This window comes from Monocercomonoides exilis, assembly GCF_001643675.1.
Source record: "Monocercomonoides exilis strain PA203 chromosome Unknown scaffold45-810774, whole genome shotgun sequence".
Lineage (NCBI taxonomy): Eukaryota > Preaxostyla > Oxymonadida > Polymastigidae > Monocercomonoides > Monocercomonoides exilis.
In genome coordinates this window covers 95,279-115,000 of record NW_027150590.1, presented here as the reverse complement: position 1 = coordinate 115,000, position 19,722 = coordinate 95,279, and the positions used below count along the sequence as shown (strand labels likewise).

Sequence of the window (19,722 nt, the reverse complement as noted above, 5' to 3'; positions counted from 1 at the left end):
TTTCTTTAACCTCTTCCTCTTCTTCCTCTATATCATCTTCTTTATCATCAACATCTACTTCTTCTTCTATCCAACATCCCCTCAACAATAACAACAACAATATTCTCCCTCAATCTCTTTCTCCTCCTGTTTATCTCAGCTCAAATCTTGTCTCTTAACAGCTGAGCCATTCTTTACCTTCTTATCATTCAGTGATGATGGAAAGAAAAGAGAATAGAAGAAATAATACTGAAACAACTTCTGGTAAAGATAATAATACTTCTCGATTGTCTAATGAACCTTTATCTTCTTCCTCTTCTTCTTCATCGTCTTCTTCTTCTACTACTACTTCTTGCTCTTCAAATGGAATAATAACTCAGTTGAATACAATAGAGAACATAACTTTAAATGAAATAGGAATGCAACAAAATATAACAACTCAATCGATGGATAATCAAAACAATTGATTTAATAATTCCTTTGCGTCTTCTTCCTCTTCTTCTTCTTCTTCTTCTTCTTCTTCTTCTTCTTCGTTGTCTTCTTCCGCTTCCTCTTAACTGAAAATTTACAACTAGCGTTGGATCTAACCATGGACATTCTGACACATTTATTCCATCCAATTCTTCAGCACACATAAACTGAACAAAAAATAAATCATTCTCATTTCTTCGCCTCGATATATCAATGTCGAATGATTGACATTTTCATTCATAATATTGGAAATGAAATGCCATCAATATGGATTCATTTCATTTTATTTCTTCTTCTTCAACGCCTCCTTCAATGATCAATAAAAACATTTATATTTCCATTTCATTCGACTCTAGCCAAATTCAACATCATGCCTCGTCTTTCATTTCTATCCAGAAGCACAGATAATTTTTTATTCAATCGCAGAATTTCTGCTGAAATAATGAGACAACGAAATGGAAGTAACTTTTTGAGGAGAATAGCCGTTTGACATGTAAAAATAAAAAAAAGGAGGACAGTTCCGACTTTTCACATTTTGAAACTGAAGCATTTGCTGTGAAAACAGAAAAAACATTGAAGCAGTTCTTTTATGAGATGGATGGATTTCAAAATAGAGTTCGGAAGGTTACACAACGTCACACGCCTTTGACATGTCGAGAAGATGACAAATGAATGAATGAGTTTTGGAAGAAATTCAAATTTGGAGGAGAATTCTTTAAAAACAAGAGAATAAATGTCCGACAAGCAATGTTGATTTCATCAAATGCACATATAAGGTGTTTTCTTCTATTTTGTGTGCCATCTCCCCATCTTTCTTCGACTTTGCCTTCATTTGCACATATTTTCACCGACAAGTCAGCTGATGAAATGATTTCTGCCTTATGATCTGCACCTTCTTCAGAAGACACATCGCATTTTGTGTCCTCTTGTAGGGCATCTTTGATTGCCGACAATACATAGCTTGGATGCCAAGATGACCATCCATGTATTCATTGTCAGCTGTATGCCCGTTAAGAAATATAAACAAATCGAAATTCCAATCACCGAATGCCTCTGTTCTGTCATGTCCAACAACCGAGTTGTCTTTCTGAGTGATGTTTCCCATGAAGGCGAACAAGGGCTCTTTCACAGAAGCGACAAGGGACTCACACACAAAATACACATCTCTTCCGACACTGGCCTTGTTGGCTGAAAACACGATATTGGTGATGGAAAAGGAGGATTCTGACACTTGTGAATCATCCTTGTACTCGATCATGAGAGCGCCGCCTCTTCCTCCAGAACTTGTATCCTCGCTCACAGAGCAGCTAGAGAAGGTGGTGTTGCTCACTGAAAATGTGTTGGCAGGGGTAGATGAGGCGAATGAGATGCACCCGCCATTGGTGGCTGTCTGTTGGTGCTGTGGGGCTGAGTTGATGTTGGTGATGGTGCAGTTGGCTAGGGAAAGGGAGAGGGCAGGGGAGGTGGCAGAGGAGAGAACACAACTGGTGGGGGTGGCAGTGGAGGTGATGTCGGTGATGTTGGAGGAGTTGAGGGTGAGGGGAGCGGTGAGGGAGGTGAGGTGGAAGATGCTTTGGCTGTTGAGGGCGAGACTGGTGATTGCTGTGTGGTTGAGGGCGAGGGAGCCAGCAGTGAGGAAGAAGAGAGGTGTTTTTATTGTTATGGAGGTTGTTCCGGTGATGGTGGTTGTGTTGAGGTTGAGTGAAGGGGAGTTATCGGAGAGGTGGAAGAGGATGGGGGTGATTTGATTTGTGGAGTTGTGTGCGATGGCGAGGGCAGAGACTGTGAGGGAGCCCTGAGTCTGTTGGAAGAGGGCAGACGAGGCAGATGGATCTGGTGAAGAAGATGCAGATGAAAATGATGAAAATGAAGAAAATGATGATGTTGATTGTGATGAGTGTGAATATGAGTTTGGTGGTTGGGGAATGCCACTGGAGGTGATGGTGGTGGCATCTGTGCCATTTCCGGTGATTATTGTATTTGGGGCATTGAAAGTGAGAGTCTTTGTGGGAGTGAAAGTGGAGACGAGAAGAGTGAGGGAGGTATCACTGAAGGGAGCAACGCATCCGAGGGCATACTCCACCGTGGCACATGGCTTATTTGCTTCACCGCAGGTATCAACATCTGATCCGTTGATAGATACAAATAAATATTAGATATCATTACGAAAGATTGACATGTATTTTGTTTTGCAGCAGCTTGACAACTAATGACAGGTTTAAGAATGAAATAAGAAATTTTCATGTTAAAGAAAAGGCTGAATATCTGTATTAGCAGAACAAATCGGAAAGATAGGACTGCGTGGCAAAACCTCAGGTTATTGTTTAATGCTTTTTTATTTCAGAGAAATATTATTTTTGAACTTTATTAACTTTTTATTTGTAAAATTAATTTGTAGTGAAGGAGATGAAAAAATGGGCGGCAAAAAACCAAAGAGATCTTCAAGACAAAGGAAAACCGAGGTAAAATGATAAAAAAACCGAAATAAGAAAAGTGCAAATCGCTTAATAGTTATTCTTCATTGCCTTCTATTTCTTTGTTGCTCTCGTCACAAGCTATTTTCCGTTGTTTTGAATTCTCCATATGTATTTCTTCATCGTGCATTGATTTTCGTTTTCTTTTCATTTTCTCTCTGAACATACAGTTTGATTCGCGCCTTTTTTCTGTTTTCTTTTCCACTTCATCTTGATTAAAAATAAGACATTGCTGATCAAACTTGCCATCATCTTCTGTTAGATCGTTTGCCTGTATATTTAGATTTGTCAGCCACACAGCAATTTCTATATCATTTTTGGTATCATCCAGCCCATTCCGATATCTGTTCGCTAATTGCTTCCACAGTCGTTTCATCCTGCCAAAAAACAATTCAACAGGAATCCTCTTTTTAGCTAACTGCGCGTTGTATTCGATCTCTTCATTAGCTTTAGTATTTTTGATCGGAGATATTAACTCCAAACCTTCCACCACCCTCTGATATCCTCTATTCGCTATTATTTTTCATCGAGAAACACATTCATTCAGGCCATTCTTTTGTTTTTTCATTAAGTTGCTGCTTGCTTGACTGGAGTAAACAGAAGTCTTCAATGAATTCGAAATGGAAGCTGTTGCTGAAAACGACGATGATGTTTGTGAATATAGCATCCCATTAGCGTAATTTTTGTGTAGAATGTCTGTATTTCTAACTTGGGAGCATGAGCTATCAGTTTTAATGCTTCAATATGAAAAAAGAATTTATAAAATAAAATAATTTTTTGTTTTTTGTTCACAAAAAACGATTCATACATAATAAAAAAATCTACGATCGTTTAATAACTCATCTTTAATGAAAATTTATCAGTCTAATAAATTGGAACACAAGTGTCTCAAAATACACATAAATCGTGTTTCCTTTTAAATATAAAATCTTTGTCTGAAAGAATGGGTTTTTTTCGTAACAAGTATGATTTATCCGTAACAAGTCTTGATTTTTCGTAACAACTAAGCATTTTGCTAAATACAGATAGTTGCCGTAAAATATCTATTACTAAATTTTTTGCTTTAGGAATTTTGTTCCACCCAACATTTTTTTTTATTTTTCCTTGATTTGTGCGACAAGTGGAAAAATTTACCACATTACTGAGACAGGTGACCGACAGGTTCATTTTTTTTGATCATAAATAATTTTTTTTCAAAATATATATTTCAGACCTTTTCTTAAGGAAAATAAAATAAAATACTGATGATTTGTAATGATAATTGTTTTTGAAAAAGAAAATGCATATTCGAAATGAAAGCGAAAAACTAAAATTATTTAATATTAAAATTTTCTGATTATGGTTTAGTTACAAGATAATTGAAACTTGGATTTTTAAAAGCCACTGGAAGTCACTTTTTTCACTGCAGTTTCCACAAGTCGGATATGTGAAAGAGTCGGAAAAAATAAGCAGAAGTATTATATGAACAGAAAAGCAATAATAACATTGAAATTTTAATTTCTAATAATATGAAACCATTGCATTTCAGAGACAATTAATTAAGTTCGTTTTTTTCAAAAAAGAAACAAGTGAAAGAACAAGAAGAGGTGAAAGAAAGAAGATTATTATTTTGTTCACTTGTATATGTGACATGAAACAAAAATATGCAAAGTTTTGTTTATTTATTTTTTGCGTTTTGTCAACTCATTTGATATGAATCATTAAGCAAAGGATTTTTTCTGAGCTAAAAGCAAAAAGAATATCTTTCGAAGATATTGTTCAAGGTTTTTTGGCATTCACTGTGACTATAAATGCTGATTGCTTTTGAGATATTGATGAAAAATAATACTTGTTTTCAGATTAGAACTTGATAGAACAAAAGAGTTTTTATTTGGAGTTTTTCATACCAAGAGCACTTGATTTGTTTGAAGCAAATGAAAAAACAACCTGATGAATTGTTATTAATCATGTTCTTTGAAATAATTAAACAATATTTTTTGATCCACAGATTGAGAAAGATATTTATCTTATGCATTCAAAAGCAGAAAACATCAAATTTCGCTTAATCGGTCAGCGTATATTTGATAATTTTTTGAAGCTGTATTTATGTTAAAATTTTCATCACAATGATTATTTGTTTTAAACATCATTTTTTGATCAAAAAGGCACATTTTTGTTGGATTCTTCTCCTCGTAGCTGTGAAAAATGTAGATTGATTGATTTTTATTTTTATTTTCATTTCACTCTTGTGAACAAAAACATATTTGGAACAACAAAGAAATGAGAAATATCTTTAGGAGAAACACAGAAAATTTTATCAAAACTTTGAAATAATCACATGGATGGATGAATGAACAAGTGCTTAATTTTTATCAACATTAATCTCAAAAAGAGAAAATTATTTGAGGATGTTTTTTGAAGAATTGATGATTATAAATAATTCTCAGAAGATATCTCACTTTTATTTTTAACATTCACTCTTCAAAATAAAGTGGGATTAAAAATGTTAAAATTTTTTTTTAAAAAAACATATGGCAATTTTTATTAAAAAAATATTAAAAAAATATCAAAAAAGAGAAAAATGAGCAGTGTCAAATTTATATTAGTGACACGTTTTTTATTGGATCCAAATTTTTTTTTCCTCATATTGCTTTGCATAGAAGTTTGTACGCAATGAGAATAATTTTCAAACAAATAATATATTATTATAAGGTTGTATACCAAATATTTTTGAAAATCATTTCTTTTAAAAAAAGATCTGAATTTTTGAAGTTATATTTTTTGATCAATGTTTTGCTCGTGTTTCCACGAGTTTTTGAAATCAAGCGTTTTCCTTGTTGGCATTGTTTTGAAACTTTTCTTTTTAACATTTTTGGCTATTTTATAACTATAGAAACTCTTTTTTTTGAACAGTTTTCATGCCTTACCTTTTTTTTGAAAAACTGAAATATCAACAAAGGAAACTGTTATTAACATGATTAGGCATAGGTTCAAACGCGTTCCTTTTGCAATTTGCGGTTTAAAGCACTCATGTTATAACGAATTAATAGATAATAATTATTTAAAAACTTTTTACAGACCGATTTTTCGAAAATATTTTTTCTTGTTGAAAAAAATGATTTTTGAAAAATGACCCATCAAAGCATGAATTTCATTGAAAGATATTCAATTTTTGAAGAAAACGTGATTTTTGGACATCCAACGTGTTTGCATTATAATATGGACTTATTTTATTTGTTAATTTTCATCATAAAAATATTTATCATAAATAAAAAATTAAATAAAATATTTTTGTTCAAACCCACATTAAAACCATATTTTTAATGAAAAGTTGATTATGCTGTTTTTGTTTAATTCGAATTCAATAGTTTTCTATCCTTTCATTTTTTAAAGATAATTAAAGCACACTATTATATGCACACTTGTTTTTTTATTGAAAACAGCTTTTATTCACAGTCACATTAAAGTGAGCATTTTTGCTTGAATATTTGTAACAACCTTATATCAGTTCATTTATGTTCGCAAGGGAACGCAAAAGGTTACAAATAACTCTTTTTCAGAAAATTTAATTTATTTTGATTTTATATTTCATAAATTTTCTTGTTCATTTTTATTTCTATGTCTTTTTTGTATTTGATACGATGATAACATCCTGAAGAGAAACGTTTTTGCACAGATAAACTTCAATTTCCGAATACAATTTAATGTTGAGTTATTAAAACAATGAACTTAATAAAAGTTTGTTATTTGTTGTTTTTTTTAAAAAAAAAGAAAAATGTATTGATTAAACTTTTTTTGTTCATTTAATGTTGTGCATCGTGGAAGTGAAGAAGAGCCATGCTTCACAATGTGGAAAGGGATGGAAAACATGGAAAAGGAAAATGGAAAGAAAACAATTCAGATTGAAGGATCAACTGTTATTCGAGATTCATTCGATGTGTCCAATTATCAGATCAAAAAGAGTGTGAAGATGGGAGAAGAGAATGTGAAAGCGATATTGAATTTTGAAAAGGCAACTGATAGTCAGCTAGAATATTTCATGGAAAATGATGATCATTTTGAATTGACAAATATTCAACTTCAACTGGCATCTGGATTTGACAACTCAGCTAAAACGATTATTTCAAATAGAAATGGAGATTTGGTGGTAACTGGATGTTCATTCCATTCAGAAGCAGGAGTAAACAATGGATTTGATTGTGTATTTGTAGATGTGATTGGAGGCAGTGTGGAAGTGAATGATTTGTCGATGGAATCATGCAATGTTGGAAATAGTATTTTTGCAATTTATGATGTTGGAATTTCTTGCCAGTTGAAGAATGTTCGAGTGGAATCGTTGAATGAAAGCAGAGGATGTCTTCTTCTGATCAAAGGAACTGAATTAACAACAAAGATAAATGAAGTGAGTGAGGAAATGAGTCTCAACATTGATAATTCATCATTTTCAGGAGTGAAGAGAAGTGACAATGGAGCGAGCATTTTGGATTCAAAGAGTGAGAATAAGATTTGTTTTGTTGTGAATGAGAGCAACATCACAGAAGACAAGGCAGAAACAAGTGAAAAAGGAGGGGCAATATTCTTCACATTGTGTGAATCAGGATCGATGGAATCATCAATGTCATTCTTATTAATGAAAAAGGCAATTCAACCAACAAATTGTGCAGCATGAAAAGCAAGTTCAAAAAAGACAAAACAAAAAATTTTGAACCCAGAGAATTGAACAGGTGAATAACAGAATCGTATAACTTTTGATCGAATTGAATATGCTGTTGCTTTCGTACTAGTCCATATTCTTTGCAAAATAACAACTTGAGAGGATCCATTGATCAATCATAACAAAAGAAAAAGCGCACGGGTTGATGAGATTCTGTGTTCGTTCACTAAGGAATGAATTGATAAAGAAGATCGGTTTGATCCAATTGAGAAGATGTTTGAAGATAAAAAGACACAGAACTTTTAAAGCTGAAGTAATTTTGTTGATGAATGAGCCTGATTGAGTGCTTTGAAAAAATAATTAGCTTGTTTTTATTATTATTTTTCGAAAGATGTTCTTTTGAAAAAAAATGTTTTATTTTTTATATTATTCAATAAAGCACGATTCTTTAAGCAAAATGAATCATTGCTTGAAAAAAGGAAAGGAATTGTATTGATCCATTATCAAAAATAACTCCTTTATTAAAAATGATGAACGATACGCTTTTTTCATTAAAATAGCGAACGTTATTGACACATTTAAAAAAAGAGAATGAAAAACAAAAAGAAATGAAAAAAGCCTTTGGGATATGATGGAAACAAATGAATGCACCATTTCATAAAAACGTTTAAAGTTTCAATTCAATGTTCAATATACAGTCTAAACCGGATATAATCACATCTGTTTTTGCACAACTTTTTGTGACTATATCCGATTGTGATAATATCCGATGCTGCTTCACACAGAAAAAATTAAAAATTAATTAATTAATAAATCAACTTTGTGTCGAATTTTTCATTTTTGAAAATTCTTCATCAAAACGCATTTTTCACTTGCGAAATTAATTTTTTGCGTAAATGCATATCATTTTAACTTATTTGAGCACATTTTTGAAAACGCGAAAAATTGAGATTTTTGATCAAAAATTCGATTTTTCAAAGAAAAAATCACCCATATTAATAAAAAATGCGATTATATATTTTCAGCCCTGTGGTTATATACGATGGAAAATGAATGAAAAATAGGCCAAAAATGAAGGTGCATCGAAAAATGTTACAATAAACGAATGTGATAATATTCGACGTGATTACATCCGGTTTTGACTGTACAGTAACAGACTTTGTGCGAAGCAATGCTGCATCAAACAGATCCAACTTCGTCAAAAAACTTAAAGAAGCATTATCAGAATCATTAAAGCCATCTGCTATCGTCGCAACTTTCAGGGATTCTGGCATTTAGGACTTAAATCCTGAAATTGCACTGAAAAGTCTCAGTGAAACATCTCCTGTTGAAGGTTGCGAAGCTTCCATCAACAAATCCCACTTGATTGATTACTCGAAGTGCAGAATTTTCACTTTTGATAAAGTTTTTTCACATATTCACATTGAAATTTTCATTATATTTTTTTTTTATAACTGTTTTCTATTAATAATAAGGGTGATTTTTTTTGATATCATAAAAAAAGATCAAAAATCGAAAAAATAATATATATTGTGGTATTCTATGATCAAAGAGGAAAATTGATTTTTTTTACAAGTATTAAGCTTTTATTTCTGTAATATGTATTTGTTTTATTATTATATGCAAAAAAACATACCTTTTATATATTAAGAGTGAAAAACAAATTATTGATCAAGTTAGATAAAAATAAACCAAAAATTTATAAAGTTAATCCAACAAATTCATCAGAAAGATAAAATAAAAGTTCTTAACATGTAAAACAGAGGTTATAAAAAAAAAATATTGAAAGATCTGGAAAATATTGCAAAATTTTCGAAAATTTAAATATTCTGTAAAAATAAATGAATTTTCTTTTTCTTCATTTGAAATGAAGTCACCAAGTTTTCAAAACAGCCATATAGCTCAACGGCTTCATCAAACATTAAACGAAATTGAAGATTATCAAATTATACTTTAAACAATATCAAACTTTATCTTAGTATCTCTTTCTCTTCTTCTGATCTTATAACTTATGGACTTCTCTCTCCATCCTATATGTTCTTCGTCCAAAATTCTCCACAATTGTTTCTTTGAAATTCTCATTCAACATACGCCTTCTATCGCTCCTTTATATACAATGGAATTCATTCCATTTATCCTTCGTTTCTTCTTCTCTCTTCTTTCATTTCTTCATTATTTGCCAACTCCACTGCCTTCTCCATCTCCATCACCAACTTCAACTCAGCTCCACAACACCAACAGACTCCCACCAATGGCGGGTGCATCTCATTCGCCTCATCTACCCCTGCCAACACATTTTCAGTGAGCAACACCACCTTCTCTAGCTGCTCTGTGAGCGAGGATACAAGTTCTGGAGGAAGAGGCGGCGCTCTCATGATCGAGTACAAGGATGATTCACAAGTGTCAGAATCCTCCTTTTCCATCACCAATATCGTGTTTTCAGCCAACAAGGCCAGTGTCGGAAGAGATGTGTATTTTGTGTGTGAGTCCCTTGTCGCTTCTGTGAAAGAGCCCTTGTTCGCCTTCATGGGAAACATCACTCAGAAAGACAACTCGGTCGTTGGACATGACAGAACAGATGCATTTGGCGATTGGAATTTCGATTTGTTTATATTTCTCAACGGGCGTACAGCTGACAATGAATGCGTGGATGGTCATCTTGGCATCAAGGAAGTGAATTGCAAGTTGGTAAAGATGCCCTGAAAGAGAACGCAAAACGCTACGGGGCTTCTGAAGAAGGTGCAATAGAATGTTGCGAAGATAAAGACAAAGAAGACAAGGAAGCTGAAGGTGAAGAGGAAGATGCAGTTGAAGCAACAGAATAGTTTTTGTGTGTATAATGCGATAAGAAATTATAAAAGTTGAAACATGCTATTTCTAATCTTTGTCACTTTCTTTCTCTCTCAATTTCTCCTTCTTCTTCTTCTCTTTTGGAGAGCTCCTTATCCAGCAAAAGAAGAAATTTGCAGAAAGCGTTGAAAGTGGAAGGAGGTCGAGAAGAAGGAGAGAGAAGAAGAAGGATTAGAATAAGAGAATGAAGAGGAAGAGATGAGAATGATGCAACTTCCAATACCCACCTGATGCTAACAGCAGCATCATCAGAGGGCGAGACAATGGAAGGGGACTGGGAAATGAACGACGCAAAAGAAAAGGAAGAAGACGAGGAAGAAGACGAGGAAGATGAATAACACGATAAGATTACTCCGTATATTTTCAAAGGCGAGTATCTTCCTCTGTCATTCTCTTTTCCTATTCTGTAGCAACCTCTTCTTTCTCAACTTCTCCTTCTTTATCAAACAGCCGAATCATAAATTAATTTCTCAAAAGTGAACAATAATTTCTTCAAAGTATCATCTGATTCTGTTGAAAGCGATAGAAGAAAAATGAGCAAAATACTCATTTCTCTGGTTGTTGTATTTTTGTTGATATATTCCCGTGCTTGAAAAAAGGATGTTCATCGGTGACGCTGCAGAAAACAACTGCAAGACAAGAACCTCAGGAAAACTGCTTGTCATCCAACTTATCCAGCCATTTTTGCTTCTATCTCCACAAGAAGAAAATGAATATCCTTTTGAATAAATATTTGTTTCTGTAGATAACACGTATGAAGGAGCAAATCACAAATGTGAAGAATGCAAACTCAGCGGCCGTGGTTCAAATTGAGTGAAAAGGAAGGAAGAGACAACTTTGTTGATTGGGGAGCGGGCTTCAGATGTGATAGTGATTGATAATGATGGGCTGAATAGAGCGATCTGTTCATTGATGTCCCTTCAGCAGGAGGAGGACACCAAAGAAGAAGAAGAACATTGCGATGAGTTGGTTAATGTTAAAGAGCTGGCAAAGCCCGTAAGGCGTGGGCATGTGGTAGCTATTGTGGAACTTGCGAATGTGAAAAATGAAGGTGTCCAACTATTTGAGGATATTTGATGAAAGAATGAGAGCATTTGGAGGGAGCAGAAGAAAAGAATCGATACCAAATGGAGTTGTTGAGAGGTGGAGAAGAAGGAGTTCTGGAGGGTGATGGAGAAGAAATATATTCAGATGATAATTGGAGGTGGAGGAGAAAGAAAGGTCTTTTGTGAGAAATATGAAAGGATGTTTGCTTTGGATGAAAAGAGTTTGACTTTTTCGATCATAAAAACAATAAAGCGGTTTGTGGATGACTGATCTAAGAAGGAAGAAGAAGAAGAAGGTATTGATGATGAAGAGAAGATATCTAAAGTGGACTCTGAAAAGAGAAAGCCAGCATGTGTGGAAAGGAGGCAGTCATCGGCTTCACCGAAATATCTGTTGAAGCAAATGGTGCGGTGGAGATGGCACATTGTTCAGTCTTTTTTTTCTGTTCTGTTTCCAATGGCAGCAGAAACTCTGAGAAGCTATCCTGGAAGAGATCCGCAGCCCATGCTTCGCGATCGAAACCGATTAAAAAAAGTGATTAAATGAGGGATGATTCATATGTTTGAATATTATTTGATTGAATTAATTGAAACAAAAATATGAATAAGATTAATTTGAAAAACAAGAAATGGAATAAAAGTAAATATTTAATAATAGAAAAATATTACAAACCTTATTAAATGAGGAACTGTGCCTTCATCGTGTCTCGCACAGAATTTAATGGAGATTGTTTGTGTGAGTCACAACAGAGTGGAAAGATAAGGTGTTTCAATGATTTCTATGCAGAGGCAGTTCAGACAGGCATTTCGATGCAGGTTGTCAATGCACACACTCACAAAATGACCAATGCGATCAACTAACAAATCCCTGTCAAGAATGTCTGTTCACAAGAAAATGAGAAAAATAAAAGCAAATAGTCCAAAATTTTTAAAAGAAATGAAAAATAATAATAAAAATAAGCAATTTATTATAAATTGATAATATTTCTTTGTTAAATAAAAAGAAAATAAACACAAACATTTATTCCAATCTTCTCCATCACCAACATTGATCCGTCTGAAATTCTGTTTTTTTCTCTCGTCGAGCTCAGAACATCCGCAGCCTTTGCTCTCATCACTTTCCTAAAATCTTTCTTCTTTGAAAATCTAGTCAATCTTGTATGTGAATAGCTAATTTCCCCCAAAGATAGACGTTTTCATTTATTAGTCTCATAAAGCTTGCTGCACTGGGAGCGTCCAACTTCGCCTCTTCGACTGTTTCCTTGTCCTGTGACGTGAACTAAGTCTGCTTTTCATTCGCAATCCTCTTTGGCTATATGATAAACTTCTACGCCTGTGTTTCTTCCCTGCTCGAATCAGACAACAAAAAATCCAACTCAGACTGGTAGATTCCACTGAAGCTTCCATTTCCCTTCTTCTCTGCTGCTTCCACCACATTCTTCTCTATCTGGTCCGTGTCATCGCAAAATTCCAACCACACGAAGCTTCCATACTCTCTTCCATTGTACCTGTCCATGCAGCGCAGAAAGCGGCACTTTCAAGAGATCTTCGCAATGGTGCCTGTAAATAAGATGAGAGGGTCATTCGCCTCAAATTTCTCATCCGTTACCGACGACCGGCCATTCCAAATCGAGTTCTCATTCTGTTCATAGAACAGATTCATTTTCACATCCTGCACCACACACGAAGCAAACAGTGAGCATTCTGTGTTAACCTGAGGAATCTCAGGAGACCACTCCTACTACTGCTTCCTCCGAAATAAGTCTATCGCGAACTGAGGGCAGACGAAGGCCTCGGTGATGGAGCGCACAGAAAGCTGTCGCGAAAAGCACACAAAGTGTTCTGTACATGTTGCGAGTATTGGATGACGTTAAGCTCCTCCATTTCTGCGTCTGCTCCGTCACTCCCATCAAACCTCCTTTGCTCCACAAGCACTGTCAGCGCACCTTCCTCTCCTTCTCTTCCCGGATTATCGACACTTTGCCTCTCTGTCTTCTTCTTCTTCAGCAGCAATTGAAATTGGCAGATATTGTCAATTTCGTATTTTTTGTTCTCAAAAATTGAACCAACTTCAGCTGAATATGTTTTGTGATTGGACCAGGAGGAAGATCCATATGTTTCATCTGCATTTGCTGCTTTTTTTTACAACTTCCATCGCTAACAAGCTTGGTCCCATTCTGCTCGTGCTGTCCTATGAAGATAACAATCCACTAGAAATCAAAGCATTTTTTATTCCTTCGCCTCCTTCGTCTCTCTCTCTTCTGCTCGAAAGAAAGCCATCATCCATTTTTCCTAAATCTCCCGCTTCGCCTCCACAGTCAGCTCATTCTCTGTGAATCTTTTCATTCATCTTCCGCTTGTCTTTCTCCTTAGTTGATATCTTCTCAAACATTCGAGTTTGTTCGTTGTGGAAATTCTCCTGAGCTGCAACATGCTTTGCATTCTCTTCTTCTTCTTCTTTTCTTCTTCTTCTTCCTTCCTTTCTGTTATTCCCTTTTCCATCATTTTCTTTTCGTGAAGGCATTAAAGGAAGGTTTGTTTTCATCAAAAAACCAGAAATTGGAAGAGGAAGAAGAAGAAGAAGAATAGGAAGACGAAGACGAAGAAGAAGAAGAAGAAGTGAAAGAAGACTTTTAATCATTTTCTTATTAGAAGTTTGTTGGTTATTTTGATTATATCGAAAAGAAGAAGAAAGAGAAGGAGAAGATAAAGATTGCGGAAAACAGCAGACGAACTGAATGATGTGAAAAGGTTGCTAAATCGTTGTGCTGAGAGAGCAAGCATATAAGGTGATTGTTTATGAAGATGAGAGACGAAGAATAGGAAGGCAAAGAGGAAGAGGAAGACGATGAAACAAATTAACAAAATGAACACATTCTGAATTTTGTGGAGAAAAAGAAGACTGAAAGGAAGAGAAGACGACTACGATAAAGACGAAGGAAACGAATATGAAAGAAGAGGAAGAAGAAGAATTATACGAGCAAAAAATGGATTTGAAGACATTTTCAGCATGAGTTGAATGCATTGTTGTGCTGCAATCGGAATAAGTCATATTTGAAAATCTCAGCAAATAGGAAAAAGTGAAATCCTCGTGATGCAAAAGAAGAATATTATATCGCATCAGCGAAGCGGATGAATGAAATGTTTAAGCTTCAAACTGGTGCATGATTGAAATAGTTAAATTTCTAATGACTAAGAAGAATTAGAGCATGAAGACTCAAATTCTATTTGATATTTGACGTCTGTTATAAGCATCAAATGTTATATATATTGGAATGCGAACAAAATTGTTGTTCTGTCACTGTACACAGTGAATCTCCATATTAAAATTCGATGAAGAAGATACAGTTTCAGATGCATTTCTGAAAGATGAATTATTATTCTTTCATTTTCACTGATATTCCATCTCGGGCTGACAAATTATTTATGAAAAAAATCGTATTGGTTGCTATTATTGCAGCTTTTTTAATAGAAATAAAATGAGAATATGGTTCAAATTCATTAATTGCTTTGCGCTTTGCTCACAAAAATATCCACATGAAAATTAACGCATATTTATTTTTGACACAATAAAATACAAAAAATTATAAATACGTTCCATTTTCCTGAAAATATGTGAAATTAAAAATCTCGATCACAAAAGTGGTCACTAATTTTTCTTCGGATTTTGCAACAAACAAACATTAAAAGTCAGCCTGGGTGACGTAAAGAAAAAAGTTTATCACGTCCGTCACCAGTTTTCCACCTCACAAAAAAAAAAAAAAAAAAAAATAAAATAAAATAAAATAAAATAAAAAATAAAAAAAAAAAAAAAATAAATAAAGCAATAGAAATTAAAATATGTATGAAAGGATTCATTTGACATGTTTTTGAAAATTGTCGAATGATCAATATATCCCATTAAAATTAGTTATTTTTAAAAAATCAAATCATTCTTTTGTTCCATTCTAAAAAAGACGCTAAATCTCGATGGAATGAATGAACATTGGTATGATCATCGACAATTTTTGATTGTATTGTTTCAAAACATATCTTTCAACTATTTTTTGTTCTATAAAATAAAATGGAGTTGAGTTGTCTTCAATTTGTAATGTTTTCGTGAAAGCACGGAAATTGAACACCACATGATAATTATGCTGTGTGACGTTGTTGATATTTTTAATTTTTTATTCGTTGAAATCTCCATATTTATTTCTATTGCAGAAATGCTTTTTGAACGGGAAGATTGCGATGATGAAGATCATTAACAGAAAACTTAAGAAATAAATGAAATAATTGTGTAATAATTTAAAAGAATTGGAATCAATTTATTCTATCGATCTGTTCTACAATTTGAATAGAATTATAGAAGAAGAGAAATTTTCATTGAGAAATTCTTCTTGCCTGTTGAAGCGCAAGGGATTTTGCAGAATATTGAAAAAGTTATGGAATGAATGATTTGATTTTTCTATGTTGAAAGCATAATTTTTGGAGATGATCATTGGTGAAGAAGAAAAAAGAAAGAAAAGGACGAAAAGCTTTTGATTGATCTGTGCGATTGCTGTCTTTTGCTTAACAACAAGTTCAATTCGAAATTTATATCAATAAGTGTGCCGCTAATTCAAAAAGCTGCTTTGAAGAAAGATATATGCGAGGAGACTCAGAAAGAAGTGGAAATGACTTTGTTGGCACTGAGTAACATAACGCAGCGGAGAGTATGATCTGCAAATTGATAAATTTATTGAGTTGTTTTCGCTTCATTTATTGATATTTTTCTTTTCTTTTTCTTATAGAAAATTCAACAAAAGCTGGACTTAAATGAAATCAAAGAAATCATCAAATACCATCAGAAACATCACACCCTGACACAACTCGCCTGTCAGTGTGCTTGGAACTTTTTGGTGTTCAGATTGAATGCTGACGGAAGCTTGGAAAAAGGCATCGTGAACGAGCTGCATTTTGCAAGAGAATCAGCAAGAGAATTGGAGGAGCTGAAAAGAAATATTGAAGGAAAGAGACAGAAAACTGAGGAGGAGATTTTTTTAAAGAGATTGGAAAATATGTTGCTTTTGCACTTAATCCATTGCAATTTGTGGAACAAATTATTTGTTGGCCATTTTGGCTTTATTTTAAGTGTGTTTCGAACATTGAGGGATAACCACAAAGATTTCAAAGAGAATTGCTTTTATGCATTTTTTTTTAAAAAAAACATACAAAAGAGCTGTGAAGGTTGCTGAATTGCTGGAAAGTTAGTCCGTCGATTTTGTTTTTGAGGAGATTCAGCAGTCAACATCGATATATTGATTGAAATTTCAAAGCTTGTTATTCAATTAAATACTCTTCAAGACGAGTGAAAGAAAAGGGGAAAGATGAAATAGAAGAAGGGAAAAAAGAGTGGAAAAGGAAGTGATAGAAAAAGATGGTATCAGAAGGATTCATTTATGCTATCACAAGGCTTTATGAAACTCAGATTTTGACAATTTTCTTTTTATTATTGACTTTCTGAATATAACGGTAATTATTCATTGAATATTTAAATAAATGAGATATGTTGAATATTGTTTATCTTTATCTATGTCTTCTCACAGTCTTTTTTTTTCTTTTAAAGATCATGTCGCAATACTATTTATATTTGTGTCTCTTTTTTAAAAAAGATAATATTTATTTTCCTTCATTTTGTTAATATGAATAATGATATGTGAATAATAAATAAATAAAAAGTTTTCTATCATTCTCCTCGTTTATAAGCTCAAAGTCTTTTATCTATCATCTTTTTTGTAAATCACTTTCATGAAAAAACAAATGATCGTTTATTTATCCATCGTTAAATACAGTGTCTTTCATGTTCCTTTCAGTAACCTGGATTTCGTCAAGTTTCCTCACTTGTTTGTCAAAATTTACTATGATTTCAGTTCTCGTTATTAAAAAAATAAAAATTGTTCGAGAAAAAACAAAGCAAGAGAAATACATGTTGGAATTTATTATGAACGTTTTTCCTTTAACTCCTGGTATGTCTCTCATCTATTGAAAACAACAAAAACTTAATTGAACTTTTCATCATTCTTTTCTTTTTTTATTTCTCTCTTTCGTCACTTTTAACAATTCAACTTTAAATCTATTTTTTTTCTTTTCAATCTTCAAACGTTACTCTGAGTTCATCTTTTGTCTTTCTGGTTCCTTTTCATTGGGGAATTCTTTCTTGAACGCACTTAGAAAATGTGAAGAAATGATCACCATCGGAACAATTTTTCGAAATGCAACAGTTTCAAAAGAAAAATCACATAACCTCAATTCTTATGTACTGCAAAGAAGAAATAAAACTTATGGATTCCGAGAACAAAGCAAAATGCAAAAGAATTTCAAACATGCATTCTCTTTCTCATTTTTTCTTTATGTTTATTCTCCGGAAGAATCACAATTGCACATTTTTCCACTTGATCGGAGTTGTTTCCAACTCGAAAATTCATCGGCAACCAACAGCATCAAAATCAAACGTTTTTCTTTTTATTCCATTTTGATTTTCGGTTCAGTTCGTCATTCTTTCGTTTTCTGTGGTTAAAACAAACTTATTAATAATTTTCATGTTTCAAAAAAAAAACGTTTTTAAAGAACAATGGAATGGATGATAAATAAAAAGCTTTGTTCGAAGTAAAAATCGAATTAAAATGTGGCGGAAATGATACAAAAACGAAAATATTTCAAATGTGAAGGATTTCTTCAAGCGTTTGTATGTTAAAAGAATATCTTTGATCTCCGATTATGTTTTTTGTTCTGGAAATAACTCGTTCACAGCTGGCTTCACTGCAGGGGGAAACAATTAACGAAAGGCACAATCCAGAATAAACTGTTTGAATATTTCCATATGCTGCCAGCACTTGGTAATAAATTTCGGGGTTATTTTCAAATATATCATCCGGCTTTGATCTCATCTGCCTTTCAAACAGCAGCATGCAACCTTCTGAGTATTCCCTTTCCATGTTTCCTAAAACTTTTTTTGCATATTTCGAAAAATATGCGTCAAGCCTAGGAAACCAATCAACAAACAACGTGTTCTCTATCTGTTTCATGCTTTGTGTTTCTTTTTCTTCATTGAATTCTGTAATAATAGGTAATTTGCCAGTCGAAAACAATTCTTCAATATCGAAATCACCTTCTCCTTCTAATTCTGACTGATGTCCTTCAAAAGAACAATGATAGTGACCGTGAATGTCATCTGCCAAACATGTTGTTTCATCCTTCTGATTATCTTCAAGGACTCCATCAATATCCATCAGTTCTCTTTGTGATTCATTCATCGTTTCATGTGAACAAAGACTCGCTGAAGAATAACAATTAAGATCCACAAGTGTTGGTGTCGAAGAATTTGAATTGCTTGAATTTGAAGAAATTTCAGACGTTGTGGATATTTCATTATCTTCCCGGATTTGAGTTTGGCTTGGGATTTGTTATTCAAATAAAAAATCATACCTATCGTTAACTGAATTTTCTTCCGCTTCTAATAATCCAAATTCGTCGCTTTCTTCATCTTCTTCTCCAATAACTAGCTTCTTTTCATTTCTCTTTCCATATGTTTCTTGATCTGTTTCTTCCAGTTGCTGAATCAACAAAAGAATATCATTCAATTCATTTTTTTCTTCAATTAACATATGAAAATGAATCAGCACTCAATACAAAAAATAAACACATAAAAATAATAACAAACCTGATTGACTTTTGGATTTATTTAAAAATGTAGCCTGGGATTGGGGTCTATAATTCATCCTGGGTTTCCAAAAATTCATAACAAATATTAAAAACTTAAGTTAAAGGAATTAATATAAATAATTTTAAAAACTCTTTTGCATTTAAGTCAACTAGATAAGGCAAAGGATGAAATAATGATGAAGCCATGTGTCTGAAGACTGAAGAATTTGCTGAAGAGGATAGACAAGAGATTTCAGCTTCTTTTTCAAAGAAAGATGGTGTTGAAAAGTTTCTGAGAGGAAATAGTTGTTTTCGAACCAATTGAACGCCAATTGGGGGGTTACAGCATATGAAAGCGCAATATATTCACCACACGTTCCTACAAAAAAACAATTATGCATCAATATAAGTGTGTTCACAATCGAGTTTCTCCATTTTTCTTCTTTGAACTGAACCAGCTTCAAAATATAGAAAAAAAACTCAAAAGATCATAATAATTTAGGGAAAACTTGACTTTTCTTGATATTATCATTTTCGAAATTCATGTGAAGCAAATGAAAAGGGAATAAGAACACTTCTGCTTTGATGATATCCACTGGGCTATCCG

At 33.4% G+C, this 19,722-nt stretch overlaps 5 protein-coding genes across 5 annotated transcripts in view; 2 read left to right on the top strand and 3 right to left on the bottom strand.

Annotated features, from left to right (window-relative positions):
* MONOS_11558 (uncharacterized protein) overlaps positions 1-614 on the bottom strand; it is a gene marked incomplete at both ends in the record, with an annotated part of 841 nt that extends 227 nt beyond the window's left edge. The window contains 2 exons of the mRNA XM_067864098.1: positions 1-80; positions 568-614. The exon at positions 1-80 is cut by the window's left edge and continues 227 nt beyond it. Of these exons, the coding sequence (XP_067721702.1) occupies positions 1-80; positions 568-614 (127 nt within the window). The remainder of the gene's footprint in view (positions 81-567) is intronic.
* A 680-nt stretch (positions 615-1,294) lies between these two features.
* MONOS_11557 (uncharacterized protein) lies at positions 1,295-3,300 on the bottom strand (the record flags this gene model as incomplete). The annotated part of the gene is made up of 2 exons (XM_067864097.1): positions 1,295-2,574; positions 3,093-3,300. 2 exons carry the CDS (start codon positions 3,298-3,300, stop codon positions 1,295-1,297), a joined length of 1,488 nt encoding a protein of 495 aa, XP_067721701.1.
* A 3,450-nt stretch (positions 3,301-6,750) lies between these two features.
* Positions 6,751-7,572, top strand: MONOS_11556 (uncharacterized protein; the record flags this gene model as incomplete). The annotated part of the gene is made up of 1 exon (XM_067864096.1): positions 6,751-7,572. One exon carries the CDS (start codon positions 6,751-6,753, stop codon positions 7,570-7,572), a length of 822 nt encoding a protein of 273 aa, XP_067721700.1.
* A 2,117-nt stretch (positions 7,573-9,689) lies between these two features.
* MONOS_11555 (uncharacterized protein) lies at positions 9,690-10,094 on the bottom strand (the record flags this gene model as incomplete). The annotated part of the gene is made up of 1 exon (XM_067864095.1): positions 9,690-10,094. One exon carries the CDS (start codon positions 10,092-10,094, stop codon positions 9,690-9,692), a length of 405 nt encoding a protein of 134 aa, XP_067721699.1.
* A 105-nt stretch (positions 10,095-10,199) lies between these two features.
* On the top strand, positions 10,200-10,745 carry MONOS_11554 (uncharacterized protein; the record flags this gene model as incomplete). Its single annotated transcript, XM_067864094.1, has 2 exons — positions 10,200-10,347; positions 10,648-10,745. The coding sequence occupies 2 exons, from the start codon at positions 10,200-10,202 to the stop codon at positions 10,743-10,745; spliced, it is 246 nt and encodes an 81-aa protein (XP_067721698.1).
* Positions 10,746-19,722: the final 8,977 nt, after the last annotated feature.